The sequence below is a fragment of the Chelmon rostratus genome, chromosome 7 (genome assembly GCF_017976325.1).
Source record: "Chelmon rostratus isolate fCheRos1 chromosome 7, fCheRos1.pri, whole genome shotgun sequence".
Taxonomy (NCBI): domain Eukaryota; kingdom Metazoa; phylum Chordata; class Actinopteri; order Chaetodontiformes; family Chaetodontidae; genus Chelmon; species Chelmon rostratus.
This window is the reverse complement of record NC_055664.1, coordinates 28,261,570-28,278,413: the sequence shown is the minus strand read 5'-3', so window position 1 is coordinate 28,278,413 and position 16,844 is coordinate 28,261,570. Positions and strand designations below refer to the sequence as shown.

Genomic DNA, 16,844 nt, shown 5'->3' with positions numbered 1-16,844 from the left:
AGGCGCCTGGGGAGGGATCTCAGGACTGCATCGTGAGTGGCTGATAAATCATGTCGTAGACCACCTCCTCTGTTCAGGGATCGTCGTTGCGGTTTGACATGGCATCTTTCATCAGTCTTCTCTAGCCAAAAGAAGTGCTCAAGAAGCGGTTCAGTGGTTCAGGTTCAGACCGGTTTACCACCACAAGCTCTGTGTTTAGTCCAGCTCAGTGGGACCACATCAGCTCTTCTCCCCCACCTGCATCTGTTCGGTCCTTCCTGATGTAAACGTTGTGTAGAAGGAAGTCAGGTCAGAGTCAGACTCACACTGACACACAGACAGGTAGGTGACTGTGCTTTGTACTTTCAGTGCGTTGATGCTACACATTTGCTTCATGCACGAGCTGTTAATACTGTAAATTATTCTCATACGTACATAAAAGAGTTTCTATTAATTGATTAGAATTTAAAACTCTTATGTATTAAGAGTATTTTCTTGAGTACAGGTATTAGTACAACAATGTAAAAATACTCTATTACAAGTAAAAGTCCTTCATTCAAAAGTACAAACAGGTTTTCAGCTTCATGTTCATTCAGTTGTAAAAGTACAGAAAACTCCATGAAGCTGAGAATACTTGTGTACTTGTACTACTGATACTTTAACTCCATGTTGGGCTGTGTTTATAGTACTGAGTACTGATCCGTGATATAGATTGTTGTACATCAAATGATCCTCAGTAAAATGCCACAGTTTTGTCGAAGTAAAGGAAAGCCCAGCCCACCTGTTTCAGGTTTGGGAATCAGCTCCACTTACTAGCCTGTAGACCAGCTTAGACCAGGCCAGATTCTGAGACCTGGTTCACATATCAGATTTATCTGACTGCAAGATCAAACACTTCTGGCCACCTGTGCTGTATTTTAGTGAACAGGCTGTTCTCTAGAGGTTTGCTCTGCTGTCTGTCACTTCCCGATCAGCTTCACCACTTCCTATATGCAGACAGATGATATTTAAACTATTGTCTAACACGCCTCAGATCATTTGTTTGGGTTCAGATCTCTTAGAACATCCAGAAACATGAGTGGCCTTGGAGGAGGGCCAGGGATCCTGCCCTTCAACCTGTCCTCAATATCCAACCAGACAAACATCTGTAATTCGACTCACTGCGATCAGGTCGACACCTCGGCCCATGTTTTCTTCATGGTGGTCTACTGTCTGATGTTTCTGGTGAGTCTCAAATGTCTGAGGAACGTCGGAGGAAAACACCGTCAGTCGAATCCTGCAGATGTTGTAAATCCAGTTCCCGTCTTCTCCCTGTTTCCTCTGAAGGTGGGTTTGTTCCTCAACGGCTTCACCCTGAAGGTTTACTTCTGCAGAGCGCAACAGCAGGCGTCCAGCTGCGTGACCTACCTGAAGAACCTGGCAGCCGCCGACTTCCTGATCAGCCTCTGTCTTCCCATCCGAATCATTAACTACGCCAGCAGCTCTGTCCCAGTCCGCCAGGTCTACTGCAACTTCGGTGCCTCCGCCTTCTACCTGAACATGTACGCCAGCATCCTATTCATGGGTTTCATCGCAGCTAACAGGTAGGACCGGCTGGGCAGCATCGAGGAAGGACAGAGCGGCTTGTCATTGTTATTTTAGGACGTACCCTCTGTGGGAAATATTATCAGTTGTTTTCTTGCTGAGAGTTTAATTTTCATGCATAAAGACTGGAAACAGGGGGGACAGCTTGCTTGATTGTGTCCAAAGGGAACTAATCTACTTACTTGCAGCTCTAAAGCTTGCTAACACTAATGTGCAAATAGGATGTGGTTTCAACATAAAAGTCTGCTGGTGGGTGTCACGCTAACATCCAAATCAACAAAGAAAACTGCATGTGGTTAGATGAGTCAGGGTTGTTGAGGTGAGGATACTTCACCGCCACCGGCCTCATTTGACTGGAAGGACGACTTTATTTTTCACTCAGTGGTGCTGCCCAGTCGTTCGCTGGTTGGCTGCTTCCAGATTTTGTCCCTCAACACTTTGAACACCAAAAAGTTCTGTGCACTTTCAGGATTAATGTGTTTGCATATCAAGAAGGAACTCTTCGTTTTACCATTAGGGGACAGGAGAACTTCGCAACAAGCTGATAAAACAAACACCTTTGACATATAATCACTTTATGATGTTCTTATAGCTAACATGTTAGCAAACAGCAGCTATCCAACAGCAACGTTATCATGAAAATAGATTCTGCCATGTTGGATTTTGACGAGTCAGTGACGTAGTTGCACTGTGTGAACATTTGGGATGACTCAGCGAAAGCTAGCTGTGCAACACAATGACAGTTTTAACGAAACTGGGGATACGTGGGAATTTGACGAGGGCAGAAAGGCGACTATTCTATTTCATGCTAGCACTTAAAATTATTAATCTTAGCATAGCCAGTTGTTGGTTCATCAAGTTTCAAGAGCGGCTTGTCAGCAGCGATTCTTGAGAATTTAACTGTGCGGAGTCTCTTTCGCAAGTTGCTCCATTATGAGCTTTACTGTCACGCAGACTGGTTTCCTGTTTCAGCCAAAGATGCTAGCAAGACCACAAGAGTTCAAACGCAGACAGTTGTTGCAGTCTAATGCTGCAATTGTTAAATTTTTTTTTTTTCACATTAATCTGCACTCGGCACGCCTTCATTCACCAAAGTGTCTCATCAATGACACTAAACGAAGGCATGGATCAACTTTGCTGCTCCATTATGTCGAACTGTGGCACGTAGCTCCATAGATCGCATCGCACTGACAGAAAATGTTGTGTGGTTTTAGAGCTGTTCTCCTGACTTCCCCCTCGACCCCAAAGCAGACGTCATGATGCATAAATACAGCTTCACGGCTATCAGCACAAATATAAACGAACCTGTTTCATGTCCATTTTTGTCCTTGTTGTCGATCAAAAGTGATCTCATGAGAGCTTGAACATCAGCCCGTTCATGACATCCCATGTCGTGTGCCAACCTTTACCGGCAGTGCAGGAAGTGGTTTGGAGGCCTGGTTGGTCTTTCCCCAACTTTATCCGTACTGTAGATCCAATGTTATTGGAGAAGCGAAGAATTTTAAAGATGCTGGCATGTTAAAGGATAACTTTCGTTTTTTACAACCTGGACCTTATTTGTAGCATTAAATACGACCATTTACTCACCCAGACAACTTTGGTGGCATTTGGAGTCGTTTTGAAGAAATTAGCCCCAGAGGAGCGGCGTGTATATCCGTATAATGCGAGTACTCGGGGCATCCATGCGCAGCCTCTATATAACACATAATCTGCAGAAACTCGTTCATATTCCAATATTTAGTTATGATATGCTGGTGCTATTCCCCTCTGAGCCGGCGGTCGGCTAGTTTAGCTGTAGTTTGGCACAGCTATGGTTTGTTATTGCGTATTCGTAGCCGACCGCCGCAGAGTCAGCCGTGTTGTGGCTGGCTGCTCGCAGCGCCCCGCGTTCGGTAATGACATCATCCACGTCAGAGGTAGTTGTCTAGAGACGCCGGATGTTGATAACATGCCACCACGGGCTCAGAGGGGAATAGCACCAGCATATCAGAACTAAATATTGGAATATGAACGAGTTTCTGCAGATTATGCGTTATATAGAGGCTGCGCATGGATGCCCCGAGTACTCGCATTATACGGATATACGCGCCGCTCCTCTGGGGCTAATTTCTTCAAAACGACTCCAAATGCCACCAAAGTTGTCTGGGTGAGTAAATGGTCGTATTCAATGCTACAAATAAGGTCCAGGTTGTAAAAAACAAAGTTATCCTTTAAGTGTTCACCATCAGTGGTCTGGTCTGGCACCAGTGTTGTTTGTGCTTCATCCACTGACACCTGCCCCTCTTCTCTCAGGTATCTGAAGATCGTCCATCCTTTAGGAACTCACATCCTGCAGACAGTGAGAACCGCCCAAATCATCTCCATGGTAACCTGGGTTTTCCTCTTGTCCATGACGATCACCTACATCATCCTCTCGGTCTTCACCCAGGAAACTTTAGCCTCTGTCCCCGACACAGTGAGCTGCGACGTCCTGCACAGCAAACAGGTCAAACTGTTGTACAAAGTCATCCACACCTGCTCCGCTGCCATCTTCCTGCTCGTCCTGGTGAGCCTGGTCTTCTTCTACTACAGCACCTCCCGCAGGTTGTCCCTGGCACAGCAGAAGCAGCCGGCATCCTCCAGCTCCAAGAAGCTCGCCAAGTCACGCAGGAACATGTTGGTGCTGGTCAGCGTCTTCTGTGTTTGCTTTGTCCCTTACCACCTGGTTCGCCTTCCCTACGCCTTCCTGAGTAGCATGCACGGAGCATGGAGCCAGGCATTCTTCTACCTGAAGGAGCTGACCATCATGGTGTCGGTTCTGAACGTCTGCCTGGACCCTCTCATCTATTTCATCTTCTGCAAAGCCTTCCGGGCCCACCTGAGCCTGAGGAGGGCGTTCAGCACCACGCAGGCCGCAACGCATGGAGAAAACACTGAGACGAGGAGCAGCGACGGGCGGATGAACGCCGCCAAAATCAACGGGGAGATGACTCTCGGCAAGATGGCGAAGCCCTCCGGCATGTTGTAGCTGAAAACTGACAGACACCAACACACAGACAGACGGATACTCCAGGATCCTGCTTCATTAACAGATGCCGGGCTGCAGGCTGTGGTTGGGTTTTCTACTCTTGTCCTTTGGCGTTCCTGTGTGGCGGCAGGAGATGCCACGTCCACAGCTGAACCCAAACTAGTCGAGGCTAAATACAGAGAGCATGTGCAGGAGGAGCTACAGTTATTTATGTCTAATTTGTTATTACCTTTAAATAAAGGATGTGGTCATTATTCCTGGACTGATCTGGTCTGAGTACCTGTAGACGTCCTGGATGAGAACATTAGTAGGTCCATTATTTGTGTGTGCAATATACAATGTCATTAAATTGATATACTCGGTAATTAAAAAACATATATATTACAAAGCATGTAGGCTTATATATTGTGTACGTTACATCAGAATACTGGTTCCTTGCTTATAAATATTGTTTATTATTATTGCTAGTAGCATTAAAGTATCATGATATGACACGTCCACAGAGTCACATCAACAATGGGAACGTCTGATCTGGACGAGACAATGACGGTGACTGTTGTCCAATCATGTTCACTGAAAACAGAAATAAATAGAAGTGTCGTTACAGAACAAACGTACAGTTGAATCTTTATTTTTCTTCACCACAGCCCTACAGATGTGAGCCAGAGGAGATACGTCTGCGTCTGCTGTAAATACATCAGTCTTACATGTTTAAGCTAGCTCCACCCTGTATTAGCATGCATTAGCATCTTTATCTGCGGCTGGAAAACTGCGTGAACACAGTGTCGGGAGGCGTCATTACAGAGGACAGCAGCTCTATAAGCATGCATGATAACAGTCAGTCACAACAAATACACATTAAACACATGAGCACAGGCACTCAGAAGCTTAGTTAACTTCAGACAGCCGGAAATGATTCATCATCGCACGTTCAGTCATTTTATCTGTTACCTCTCACTTCTTATGTTCGGGTTCGGGTGTTGAATCATTTCTATACATCAGCTATCGGTCTGTTTTTGCAGCCACCTACAGACTCATTTCAAAGAAACCTCTTTGTGTGTGTGTGTGTGTGTGTGTGTGTGGTCAAATGTCTGTAATCATTACATTGTTTATTCAGTCAGTTTCCCCTTCGTCCGTCCGTCCGTCAGTTTTAAAGAAGTCTGTCATTGTCATTTTGAAACTAACCTTATTTACCACTGAATTACTGGAAAGAGCTACCTGTGTGTGCGTGTGTGTGTGTGTGTGTGTGTGTGTGTGTGCTGCAGGGAGGCGTGGCCTGTGGTCGAACTGACGACAGCAACATGCAGCTTCCGCAGCTCCGAGCACATGATCTGCACCAGCAGACCGAATCAAACGCACCCTGAAGACCGGAGCAGAACGTTGAGACCTGGCCAGTTCTCAGGGACCCAACACGTGGTCTGAGGACCTGCGAGAGGACTATATAAGCCCTCAGAGAGGGCGACACAGGAGGTAAGGGTTAATCCAGGGTAGTTTTTAGACTTTCACTGACTGGTGATTAAATGTGATGTGATTAAATATCACACATCATAAACCAGAGATGTGACGCAGGTTCACTCATTCACACTGATGACGATGTTCACAGGAACTGAAAGAAGAAGACGTTTAATGAAAAACTAATAAGCTCACTGATCGATTGATCGACTTTTATCAAAGAACCCAGTTCATCTTCTGGACTTGTTCAAACAGGAGCCTCACGAGTCTGCGAGCAGGTCGTTAAAATCCTGAAGCACAGGCCTGCAGTGGCTCAGGTCATCAACATGTTTATTATCAATGAAAACTACGATGAAAAATATCAGCTGACGACAAAAACAGGACTGAAACAGAATAAACAGAAACCTTTGAACCTCTGAGCGAATCGCGTTTTTCGTCAACAATAACAAGTGAAACGATGAAGATGGAGAAATGAACTACTTACCGTTTAAAGCAAATTTTAATTCAGCGTCACACACTGGAGCTCCTGATTGGTCAGTTTCCTCCACCAGCTAATCATACCTTTTAACCGCATCAGATTTTCAAAAAGCTAAGCTAAGCTAACGTGACTTTATGAACATAACTTTGCGTTATTTTCGTGTTGCTGTCAGAAGGAACGACTCACTTCATGATTAATGTTGACAGTCAAACATCATCCAGCTGCTCTGCACGTAGCTGTGCTAATGCTAATGCTAATGCAGGTGCTGCCCTGGTGTCACTTCCTGTCGAGCTGCTGTTCCAGCAGCTTCTGTGACTCAGTACAAGATGTTATCGAGGATTTCTTTCTTTTCTTTCTGTAAAACAAATGTTTATCCAAAGTCTGATGGATCGTCTTCCTCAGATCAGTGAGCCTTCATCACCATCAACACACACACACACACACACACACACCATCCTGCTGCAACAAACACTCACTCAAGCACCAAATGTGGATTCATCCACCGCTGAAAATAGTCCCAACAGGTGCTCCGTTTCCTCCTGTTTGTCTGTTAGAAGCTACAGCAGCAGCTGTTTGAGGACATTAAAGAAGCTTTTTAAACATGAAGCTAAATATTTTTGAGGTGAATTTGAGATTTACGTCTTCAGCAGGAACCAACGAGCCACGGACAGGAAGTCAGACAGTATTTACAGACAGACTTTAACGTTAATTTATGACACGACCAGATTTCTCTTCTGTGTGTTTCTGTATCTGTTTAGTTTCACCACGCCTCATTCGACCTTTCCTCCCCAACGTTTGGTGTACGTGACAAACTAAACGTATCGTTCGACACCTGACGGCATAGAAGCTGATTCTGGTTCAGGGTCAGACCTTTAACCCCCTCTAACCTCGTTAAATTCGTTACTAAATCGTACAAAGACACGTTTGTGTCGTCATGGTTTACAGAACGCTTTCTCACAGGAACTAAGATCATTTCCACCGCGCTGACTGACATGTTGTTGGTTTTGGTCTCTTCGTGGGATTTGTTAACCCTTAACCCCACGAGGCAACGCTTCAGTCAGTGTCTAAAACCCTGCAGCTGAGGTGAAGCTCCTCCGTCCTCTCAAATGTTAAATCTAAATCTAAACGTCACTAAAATAAAATAAAATAAAATAAAGAAATAACCAACCAACCATGGGTCATTATATACTGCTCAGTCTGTGTTTGCTTATGAATTTAGCAGCTGAATCAATGAGTCGATGAATCAATGAGTGGAAAAAGACAAACATGAACATATTCAGTGTCTGTGGTGTTGTTGTCAGTTTGTGTTGAACCTGGTCTGGGGTCAGGCTTCATGCTGGAGTCTCATCGTGCTTCCAGCCAACAAATCATCCTAGAATCATCTGCAGGCGTTTATTCACAGCGAAATATTTAAAATTAATAATACTTCAGTGTGTTCTGACTTCACTCAATGCCAGCAGCACCGACAGTGATTCAGACTGAGAGACCAGAACCCTGCAGGTCCTCCTCGTGGTTCAGGAACAGCTCTCAGTTTACTTTGTACATCTTCCTGATTCTACTGACAGACTTTTGCTGAGGAAACATTTTGACTGCAGGACTCTCGTGTGCAGCAGAGAGGTTTTACCTGTGTCACCTGCGTGAATCCTGCGTGCAGGAAGCAGCTGCTTCGTGTTAGAGCGAAACGAGGGAAAGTGTCTTGATTTACAACTTCCTGTCGCAGGCGCGTTTGAATGCGACCGCAGAGTTTGTTCTGCATCCTGTTCAGCAGCTCCGCTCGCACACGTCTGTCACCTCCCCGTCCAAAGGAGGTCGAGCTATTGTTTTGTTTCTGTGCAACAGTTGAGCTCAAACCGCACAGAGATGAGTACTGAAGTACAGCTCTGAGGTACTAGTACTGTACCTGTTTAGACTTTTTCCTCGTACTCAGTGCAGTGAGGGTAGTGTAGCGTAGCATTAGCAGCTAGCTGTGACTCGGCTGTTGATTTCTTCAGGAAAGTGTCAGATTTGTTGTTTTCTTGATTCATCCACAGTTAAAACTTTAAACTGCGATCAGAAGTTTGAAATCAGAGCAGAAATCTGACATCAGAAGTATTTCTTTCTATACTGAATATTATTACTTCATGCTCAAAAACATCCTCCGATGTCGGCGATTAAGAGTTCAGCACTGAGGAGCTGTCTGAGTGTGACGATGCGATTTGATTGGCTGCGGCCTCGAAACATCAGCGCACAACTATCATCACATGTCACATGTTGCAGTTCTGATTAGTCCACAGACACTTGTGACATCACCTTTTTCCAAATGGTTCCCACCAAGTTTAAACCAATGAGAAGAGCTCAGACACTTAGGCAGTTAGGCGAGGTGTGCTCTGATGGTTGCAATTTACAAGCTCACCACTAGATGTCACTAAGTCCTGAACACTGGACCTTTAAGAAGCATAATGAGAGAACGGTTTTCAGGCTCTTCAGTGTGTTGAAAGGGTTTAAAGGTGGGTTTCCTTCCCACAGGCCTCTGCCCTCGGAGCCTCACCGTGACTGAATGCTCGACATCCAAACCACGATCACAGGCTCAAGATTCAGACTTCCTCCAAACGCTCTACAGTAAGAACAACATCGAACCTGCACCTCTTGAATTTTCTGAAACTATTCAACAGGAATGGAAGTGAACAGGTGCTTTGTGTTTTTCAGCTCCAGGTGAGCTCTGAAGCTCTTTATGATGCCTCCTTCCTCCAACTCCAGCACCGGGGGGGCTGAGGAGGGGAAGCAGTGCATCGTCAACGACCACATGGGACCTTTCCCTGTCCTCTACATCCTCATCTTCATCATCAGTCTGCCTGGAAACCTGCTGTCTGTGTGGGCCTTCATCCGCAGTCCCAGAGCCAAGGTAGGACTGCTGCCGGCTGATGTTGGGGTGAGGGTCAGAGTGTGATTTGATGCAGTGGTGAACGGCTCCAGTAGAGCAGGTGAAGATGAAACGAGCTGAGGTACCAAAAGAGATTATATGAGATCACCTGACATGATGATGAAGTGAGGGAAAATGTGGCGATGTGAGAGCAGACGAGATGAGACATTTTTCCTTGAGCTTCAAAGAAATGAGAAAATAATAATTCTTGTGCTGAAAGATATTTGTGGTTGTGCAGCAGCAGAGCACCAGCGTCTACCTGGTGAACCTGCTGGTGGCCGACCTCCTGCTGCTGCTCGCTCTGCCCATTAAGATCCTGAAGGACCTCGGGGCGGCTCCGTGGAGCCTGATGGTGTTTCACTGCCAGGCCAGCGGCGTCACCATCTACATCAGCCTCTACGCATCCATCGCCTTCCTCGCCTTCATCATCACAGACCGCTACCTGCAGGTATGGCTGCACAGGTCCTCCTCTTCCTCTGCAATGTAACCAGGTGGAGAATTAGCTCCACCTGCTGTTCACCTCCAGGCATAACAGTCACACAGTTAATACAAATGAGCATCAATTATGCTCTGTTTGACATAATGCCTGATGTGTCAAACAGATACAATGATGAAAATAATACTCGTTAGCAATAGTGATTTCCAATAGACGCGTTTATTTAACATCTGGACCTTTCGGGGGTATTTTATCCTGCAGGACTGTCACACTCTGAGCTCTCTGCGGCTGCAGGAGGTCGGCTTCGCCCGGCTGCTGTCGCTGGTCGTCTGGATGCTGCTGCTGCTCATCATGGTGCCCAACATGGCTCTGCCCATACAGGAAGTACAGGTACCGTCAAACTACTGACTACAACTGAGCTCAGTGTGGACTCCTGGTTACTAAAAACCTCGACGGGAGTCGGTTCAGGTCTAAATCATATCCATCAGGTCCGGTCTGATCCAGTTGTATCATCATCACAGGAGGAAAATGTTTTTGAGGCAAAGAGAAGTTTCACCATTGTCTGTCATTCACAGTTTAATGAATGAATGAATGATTAATACATTAATCGAGGAAACATTCGATTAAATAATCGCTGCTGGACTTGTGTACAGTTCCCAGAACTGAGCTGGCGTTTGTAGTGAATGATGGAAAGCTAACTGTCAGCTGTGTCTGCAGGAGCAGAGATACCTCAGCTGCTCTTCGCTGAAGAAGGACATCGGCCTCCACTGGCACACCCTCACCGTCTTCCTCTGCACGGCTTTATTCCTCAACGCCTCCGCCGCCGTGCTCCTCTCCAGCGGTCTGGCTCTCAAAAGGCTCCTCGGGAGTCGCAAAGAACCCAAACTCTGGGTCGACGCCCGGCGGGCGGCGGGCAGCGTGGCGGCCGTGGCGTTGGCCTACGTGCTCAGCTTCGTGCCCTACCACGTGGTCCGGACGCCGTACACGCTGGCCCAGACCAAAGTCATCACAGACTGCCAGACCAAGAAGCAGCTGTTCCTGGGGAAGGAGTCGACGCTGCTGCTGAGCGTGCTGCACCTCTGCTTCGACCCGCTGATCTTCTTCTACCTCTACAAACCTTTCAGACAGACGGTTCGCAGGATGCTCCCCTGCAGCGGAAACCAGACAGTCGGTGACACTCAGGAACCGACTGCAGAGGAAAGGATGCAGCCTTTAACTAGTGAACAGCGGCAGGATGCAGTCTAACCTCAGATCTGCTGTTTGTGAAGCAGCGATTCACACATTTTCACACCAGAAATCACCAGAAATAGAGAAGCATGCAGAAAACTTCAAGGAAACTGTTGAAATCAGACATTTAGCATAGCTTAGCACAAAGACTGGAAGTGAATGGAAATGGCTAACCTAAAATATACCTTCCAACAGCTCCAGATGTGGACCAGAAACACTTTGTGTTTCAAGACAACGTTTTCTGCTGAAGGTTCTTTACATCTGTAATGTTGTGAAAACATGAAACTACTGTGCATTTCTTATTTTTATTAGTCCTCTTATAAATTTTGAAGTAAGAAACTGTTCTCATTATTTTGCCTGCTCCAGATTGAGGGGGTCACCACACCAGATCATCTGTTTCCACCAAATCCAGCAAGGAAATACAATTCTATGAATTATTTTTATTCTCTTCCTGACACACCCGTCCTCCTTTATCCGGCCTTGGGACCAGTATTTGGGACTGCTTGTCCGATGGCTGCAGAACAACCTGGGGTTCAGGGTCTTGGCTCAGGACACTTTGACACGTGGACAGGAGGTGGGCACTGAACCGCCAACCCTGTGAACAGTAGACGACCTGCTCTACCTCCTGAGCCACAACTAACTAACAAACACCCAAACAGATAAAAATAAACTGAGGAGTTCAGTGTGTTGTTCTGTATTTGTTCCAGCAGGTGGCAGCATTGATCAGTGTTAATGCAGGGGAGTGTTTACTGTGATCTCAGTTAAACAGTAAGGATAAGACAAGATAAGATAAGAGACAAGATAAGTTATACATGTCTAATTACAACAACACATCTACAGAACTTTATTTATAAACTTTAGAACAACATCAGACGGCTTCAGATTGTCATAAATACAACACTCTACTAACATAAATAATTCTAACACAAAATATTTAGCCATTACAACAAAGCACAAAAGAAACAAAAAACAAAATGATGATTATTAATAAATCTTAATAAATATCAAAATTAAAGTGCAGACTGAAAAAACAAAGCTCAAAAGCAGAAGCAAAATGCTCGACTGCACCATGACGACGATAATGTAGAAAAACACACGATACTCATGACGAGACGTTCGTCTGATGAGATGAAGTGATGCAGGACGTTCTTCTAACAGGAAGAGATTCTTGTTAAAGAGGAATCATTTTGTGTGTATTAATAATTAAAAAATATATCGGAACAGAAAAATATGCCGTTATAACAACAAACTGTAAACTGAAAAATCCCCAACAATGAACGCGGCCGGCGTTCTTTACTCTTCTGATGGAGCTCGTTCCCTCTGCTTTCAGTCTTTATGCTAAGCTAGGCTAAACTATGCATCTGTGCTGTGGACACGCTGAGATGATGATGATGATGAAATTATCCGCAGCATCTTAGAATAATGCTTAATTATGTCCCAGTGAGGTCAAATACAAATTACAGCCTGTTAAAAACAAAGTCAGCTCTAATCTGTGAAATCTGCATTTTCAGCCTGAGACGTCGTCACTGGACCAGAAGATCAGATCAGATTATTTCAAACTGGCTTATTGGATTCTGCTGAAGAAACAAACAAACAGGAAATATGTGTAGAAACACGACAAAACCTCGCAGAAAGTCAGTCCAGACCATCGTGTCTCCTCTGCCTCCAAACAAATCCTCCAAACCAAACAGAAAAACACGTCGGCGTCCAAAGACGGATAAATCGCTGCAGCCGGCCAACTTCCTGAGAGAAAACTGCCATAAATCAGACGAATCGTCGGCCCGAATCCCTCACCAGAGTCTTTCACAACTCCTGTAAAAACAACATGGACAGCTCCAGTCTGTCTCCGAACACCCCCAACCCGTCCAGCCTCCGTCCAATCACCAGCAGCTCGTCTCCACCCGTCACTCTCCACCTCTGCAGCTGAAACCTTTTCAGACCTCCATCACACCCACACCTGGCGGCTGCAGCCGCTTTCCTTATGGCACAGCATCCACAGTCCTCCAGAAACTGCAGAACATCCAGAACTCTGCAGCCCACCTTCACACCCTCCTCCAGATCCTCCATCAGCTCCCCGTCCCACAATCTGTCCAATCAAATCCTCCAGAACCAGGTCCTACCTCACCGATCTGCTTCACCACCACCCTGATTCCTGCAGCCTCCGCTCCTCTGATGCCAAACACTGGACCTGGACTGACGGAGCCCCCCTCTGGAACCCCCTCAGACTGCATTGTGCATTTTACAGCGTTTCTAACCTTCCATGATCAGTTGAACTCATATTATTATTAAAATCTTTATTCCAGAGTCAAATATTCACAACATTTCACCTTTTATTTAACTTAATTTCTCCAGAAACACAAAAGACATCCATGTTCAAAGTCTTTGTGTTGACCCCCTGACCAGAGAGACTTCAGAGCCTCACAGAGGACTCACAGAGGACTCAGAGACTCACAGAGGACTCAGAGGACTCAGAGAGGACTCAAAGAGGACTCAGAGACTCAAAGAGGACTCAGAGCCTCACAGAGGACTCACAGAGGACTCAGAGACTCACAGAGGACTCAAAGAGGACTCAGAGACTCAAAGAGGACTCAGAGCCTCACAGAGGACTCACAGAGGACTCAGCGAGGACTCAGAGGACTCACAGAGGACTCAGAGCCTCACAGAGGACTCAGAGGACCCAGAGGACTCAGAGACTCCCAGTGTTTGTGCCACGCTGCTCCCAGACTGAGCATTTAAAAAATGCAGAGTGGGGGATGCAGATCATGAAGATCCTGGCTCTTACTAGCGCCATCTGGACCCAGGTCTGCTAGAGTTGTGGGTCCAGGGAGGTCCGAGAGAGGACAGGCCTCCTCCGCTGAGGCGATGACACTGATCGGTCTCATATATGCTCCCCTCTCAAAGTATTTTGGTATCATCCGCCCTAACAAGTGTCCGCCGGCCTTCAGCCTGGTACGCTGGCTGCTGCAGCAGCTGCTACTTTTGGGAAGGTCAGCGAATGAAACACAGCTCAGAGTCCTGTTTGTCCCTGCGGGGGGGCAGATCTTTCATCACATTGGTAACAGTAATGTATTAATTACAACCAAACCTCAAACTTTTCCTCAACATAAACAAGTAGTTTTGGTACGACTGCAATGACGTGACGACGACGGCTTGCTGTCGGTTCTGTCCGGCGGTCATATGTGTTGTTTTGGGAGTCGCTGGCAGGCGACCCGTCCAGACGTTTATGTGCATGTGTTGGTAAAATCTTCTGTATCAACTCGTCTAATAAGAAGATATATTTTGTCCACGACTGACACATAAAACATACAGAACATGAAGTCCGTCCTGCTGAAATGATGCTTTGTGTTTTACACTGTCTGTACTGATAATCCTCCACCTTTCTCCATGTCGACTGGATCCTCTCTGCCGTGGTTCCTCCACGTTCTCCTGACGGGTTCTCGCTGCCGTAGCGGCGACCCGGCGTCGGTCTCCCCGGACTCGTTCGATAGGAAACATCTGGACCGTGTGTGAGTGTGAGACTGTGAGCGCTCACTGTGCTCTTGGTGTTGCAATGAAACACACAACTCTAAAATTAGACCCTGAAGACTCTGACATGAGCTCACTTCCCAGATATGGAGCTCAACACTCTCACAGTGAGTCAGCTGGGTTCTTCTGTCCTGAAGCAGAGATAACAGGCGTCCCTCCATCACTGACCTCATCTGAGCAACTGGGTGGAGGACAGAAATGATTTAACGTACAGTCCAGTGCTGCAGGACGTAGTACTCTTTGCTAACAGTTTTAGCTCTGTTGGTGGTAGGACTGATTTACTATCACTAGGAATTAATATGAAGGACAAACTTTGGATGCACGTGTCCCAACACGCCGTCTGGGTCTGTTTTTCCTTGTTTTTTTTCCTGTTTCGACACAACAATGCTTCCTTACACAAAGCCAGCTCCAGGGAGAAGCAGTTTGTCCCAGTTTGGAGAAAGTCCTCCCAAGAACAACGATGAGTCGATTCAGCAAATGCTCAATAAAAGCATCTGTTAGCGCTGAGGTGACGCCACAGAAAGAGGAGGCCGGGTTGGATTCGCCTCCTCTTTCTGACAAACAAGCCTTTGCAACCATTGCAACAAGTTCCTTCCCTGAAACTACGGGGGCTAAAACTATCTAAGCTAACAAAGTGGTCTTACAAACAGGATGGGCGGCAGCTAGCTGGCTAGCATGTTAGCTTCGGTAGATATCTCAGCAGCACAGCACACTGACATCAGAACTGTCATATCTTACGCATTGCACCCTTAACTTTAGGCAGGGCCAGGCTAGCTGTTTCCCCTGGCTTGCAGTCTTTGTGATAAGCTAGGCTAACCACATGCTGACTCCAGCTGTGGACTGAACACACAGACACGAGGTCAATACCCATCTGAACGTCTCACCCTCAGAAAGAAAGAGAATATGCTTATTTCCCAAAATGTAGAACTATTTCTTTAATCTCCTCCAAACAGGCTTTTCTCCTCCTCCTCCTCTTCGTCTCTAAATATTTTTTTATTCTTGCTTTTCTTGTCACTTCTCCCTCCCTCTCATTCTCTCTCTTTATATCCTTTTTAAGTCTGACTGGTCACCAAAATGCCACCAGACGACCCATTTATAGAGAGAGAGAGAGGAAGAGGGGGATGAAGGTCGTTTGGTGTCGTGGGAACAGCTCCGCAAGCCTGCTATCACACACACACACACACACTCACACACACACACACACACACACACACACACACACACTGCTCCACAACTGCTTTCAATTTCTGACTGAAGGTCAGTCACATTTCAGCGTCTCCTCCTCCAACACACACATCCTGTTTCTCCTCGCCGTCTCTCCTCCTGCACGCTACCGACGCTTTCTTTATGCATCCTGGTGTCCACGGCAACATGTCAGTCATTATCTATTGACAGTGTTACTGAGAGATACGGAGCATTATTATGCTTCAGTCTCATCGAGCCTTCAGAGCTCTTTGTCAGTCCTGCATTCAAACGATGAGACGGTGAAACCTCACGTTGTTCTCACCTGACTGTGTCCATGCGCGTGTGAAGCTGCAGCACCAGCAGGGGGCGACAATGACGGTAGCAGGACAAATGTAATATAAAGAGCAATAAAGTCGGTCTGCGGGTGGAGGTCTGGGTGGAGGACCACACACCCACTGCAGACCAGCGTTCAGCAGCTTTTTTTTGAAAGTGTAACCAGATATTACGTATTTATTGTTGCTAACATTAACAGGTGTTGTCTTCACACCTGTCCATGGAGGACTGGCCTGGACCTGCGGGTGTATCAGGTGCTGTGGTGAGATACCGCGGCGGCTAGCCGTGAAGTCACAGCAGATGGGGGCTACATTAGCTATGTTGCTGTTTACGTCTGTGGATCTTTGATAATAAGTGAAACCAGGTGTGAGGTTTACGGTGCGGTTAGCTTGATGCTAATTCAGAGGCTAACTGGTCTCTTGTTCTTCTGTTTGAGACGCAGAGGGTCGTGACAAAGCGTCGGCATTTGACGCTCGGCGAATGAAAACAGAACAGCTTTGTTTAAATGTTCTGGATTGATTGATTTAGTGTTTTTATTTTAGCTGAAACTGCCAGTGATGGTTTGTTGACACTTTTGTGGTTCTTCCACCAGGCGGACGATGACACAAATTCATCACGTGAGATTTTTCCACCTCGGCTACGATACGCGATGTGTTTACTTTATCAACAATGAACCAAAACTGCCGTCGTGCCTAAACGGCGACCACATGCAGGAATGTAGTTATCACTGAGGTAGGAA

The 16,844-nt window shown here is 46.3% G+C and overlaps 2 protein-coding genes across 4 annotated transcripts; both read left to right on the top strand.

Annotated features, from left to right (window-relative positions):
- Nucleotides 1-5,237, top strand: LOC121609441 (P2Y purinoceptor 14-like). Of its 2 annotated transcripts, none has more exons than XM_041941081.1 (4): nt 1-321; nt 1,032-1,203; nt 1,306-1,520; nt 3,856-5,237. In XM_041941081.1, the coding sequence occupies exons 2-4, from the start codon at nt 1,054-1,056 to the stop codon at nt 4,568-4,570; spliced, it is 1,080 nt and encodes a 359-aa protein (XP_041797015.1). In that variant the 5' UTR covers nt 1-321; nt 1,032-1,053; the 3' UTR covers nt 4,571-5,237. The 2 variants fall into 2 exon arrangements, with proteins under 2 accessions (XP_041797015.1, XP_041797014.1); XM_041941080.1 differs by having other exon boundaries at nt 12-321; nt 1,306-1,562; nt 3,856-5,233.
- Nucleotides 5,238-5,906: 669 nt separating this feature from the next.
- Nucleotides 5,907-11,877, top strand: gpr171 (G protein-coupled receptor 171). Of its 2 annotated transcripts, none has more exons than XM_041941207.1 (6): nt 5,907-6,040; nt 9,006-9,098; nt 9,186-9,381; nt 9,641-9,847; nt 10,097-10,225; nt 10,553-11,877. In XM_041941207.1, the coding sequence occupies exons 3-6, from the start codon at nt 9,211-9,213 to the stop codon at nt 11,078-11,080; spliced, it is 1,035 nt and encodes a 344-aa protein (XP_041797141.1). In that variant the 5' UTR covers nt 5,907-6,040; nt 9,006-9,098; nt 9,186-9,210; the 3' UTR covers nt 11,081-11,877. The 2 variants fall into 2 exon arrangements, with proteins under 2 accessions (XP_041797141.1, XP_041797140.1); XM_041941206.1 differs by having other exon boundaries at nt 9,638-9,847; nt 10,553-11,876.
- The last annotated feature ends 4,967 nt before the right edge of the window (nt 11,878-16,844 follow it).

What these genes read in the sequence shown, in the direction of transcription:
- gpr171 (XM_041941206.1), top strand. Translation starts at nt 9,211, where the DNA reads ATGATGCCTCCTTCCTCCAACTCCAGCACCGGGGGGGCTGAGGAGGGG. An exon ending in TCCGCAGTCCCAGAGCCAAG is followed by an intron (nt 9,382 to 9,637) that starts GTAGGACTGCTG and finishes GTGGTTGTGCAG; the next exon opens with CAGCAGAGCACCAGCGTCTA. An exon ending in TGCCCATACAGGAAGTACAG is followed by an intron (nt 10,226 to 10,552) that starts GTACCGTCAAAC and finishes CTGTGTCTGCAG; the next exon opens with GAGCAGAGATACCTCAGCTG.
- LOC121609441 (XM_041941080.1), top strand. Translation starts at nt 1,054, where the DNA reads ATGAGTGGCCTTGGAGGAGGGCCAGGGATCCTGCCCTTCAACCTGTCC. An exon ending in TCTACTGTCTGATGTTTCTG is followed by an intron (nt 1,204 to 1,305) that starts GTGAGTCTCAAA and finishes TTTCCTCTGAAG; the next exon opens with GTGGGTTTGTTCCTCAACGG. An exon ending in GGTTTCATCGCAGCTAACAG is followed by an intron (nt 1,563 to 3,855) that starts GTAGGACCGGCT and finishes CTCTTCTCTCAG; the next exon opens with GTATCTGAAGATCGTCCATC.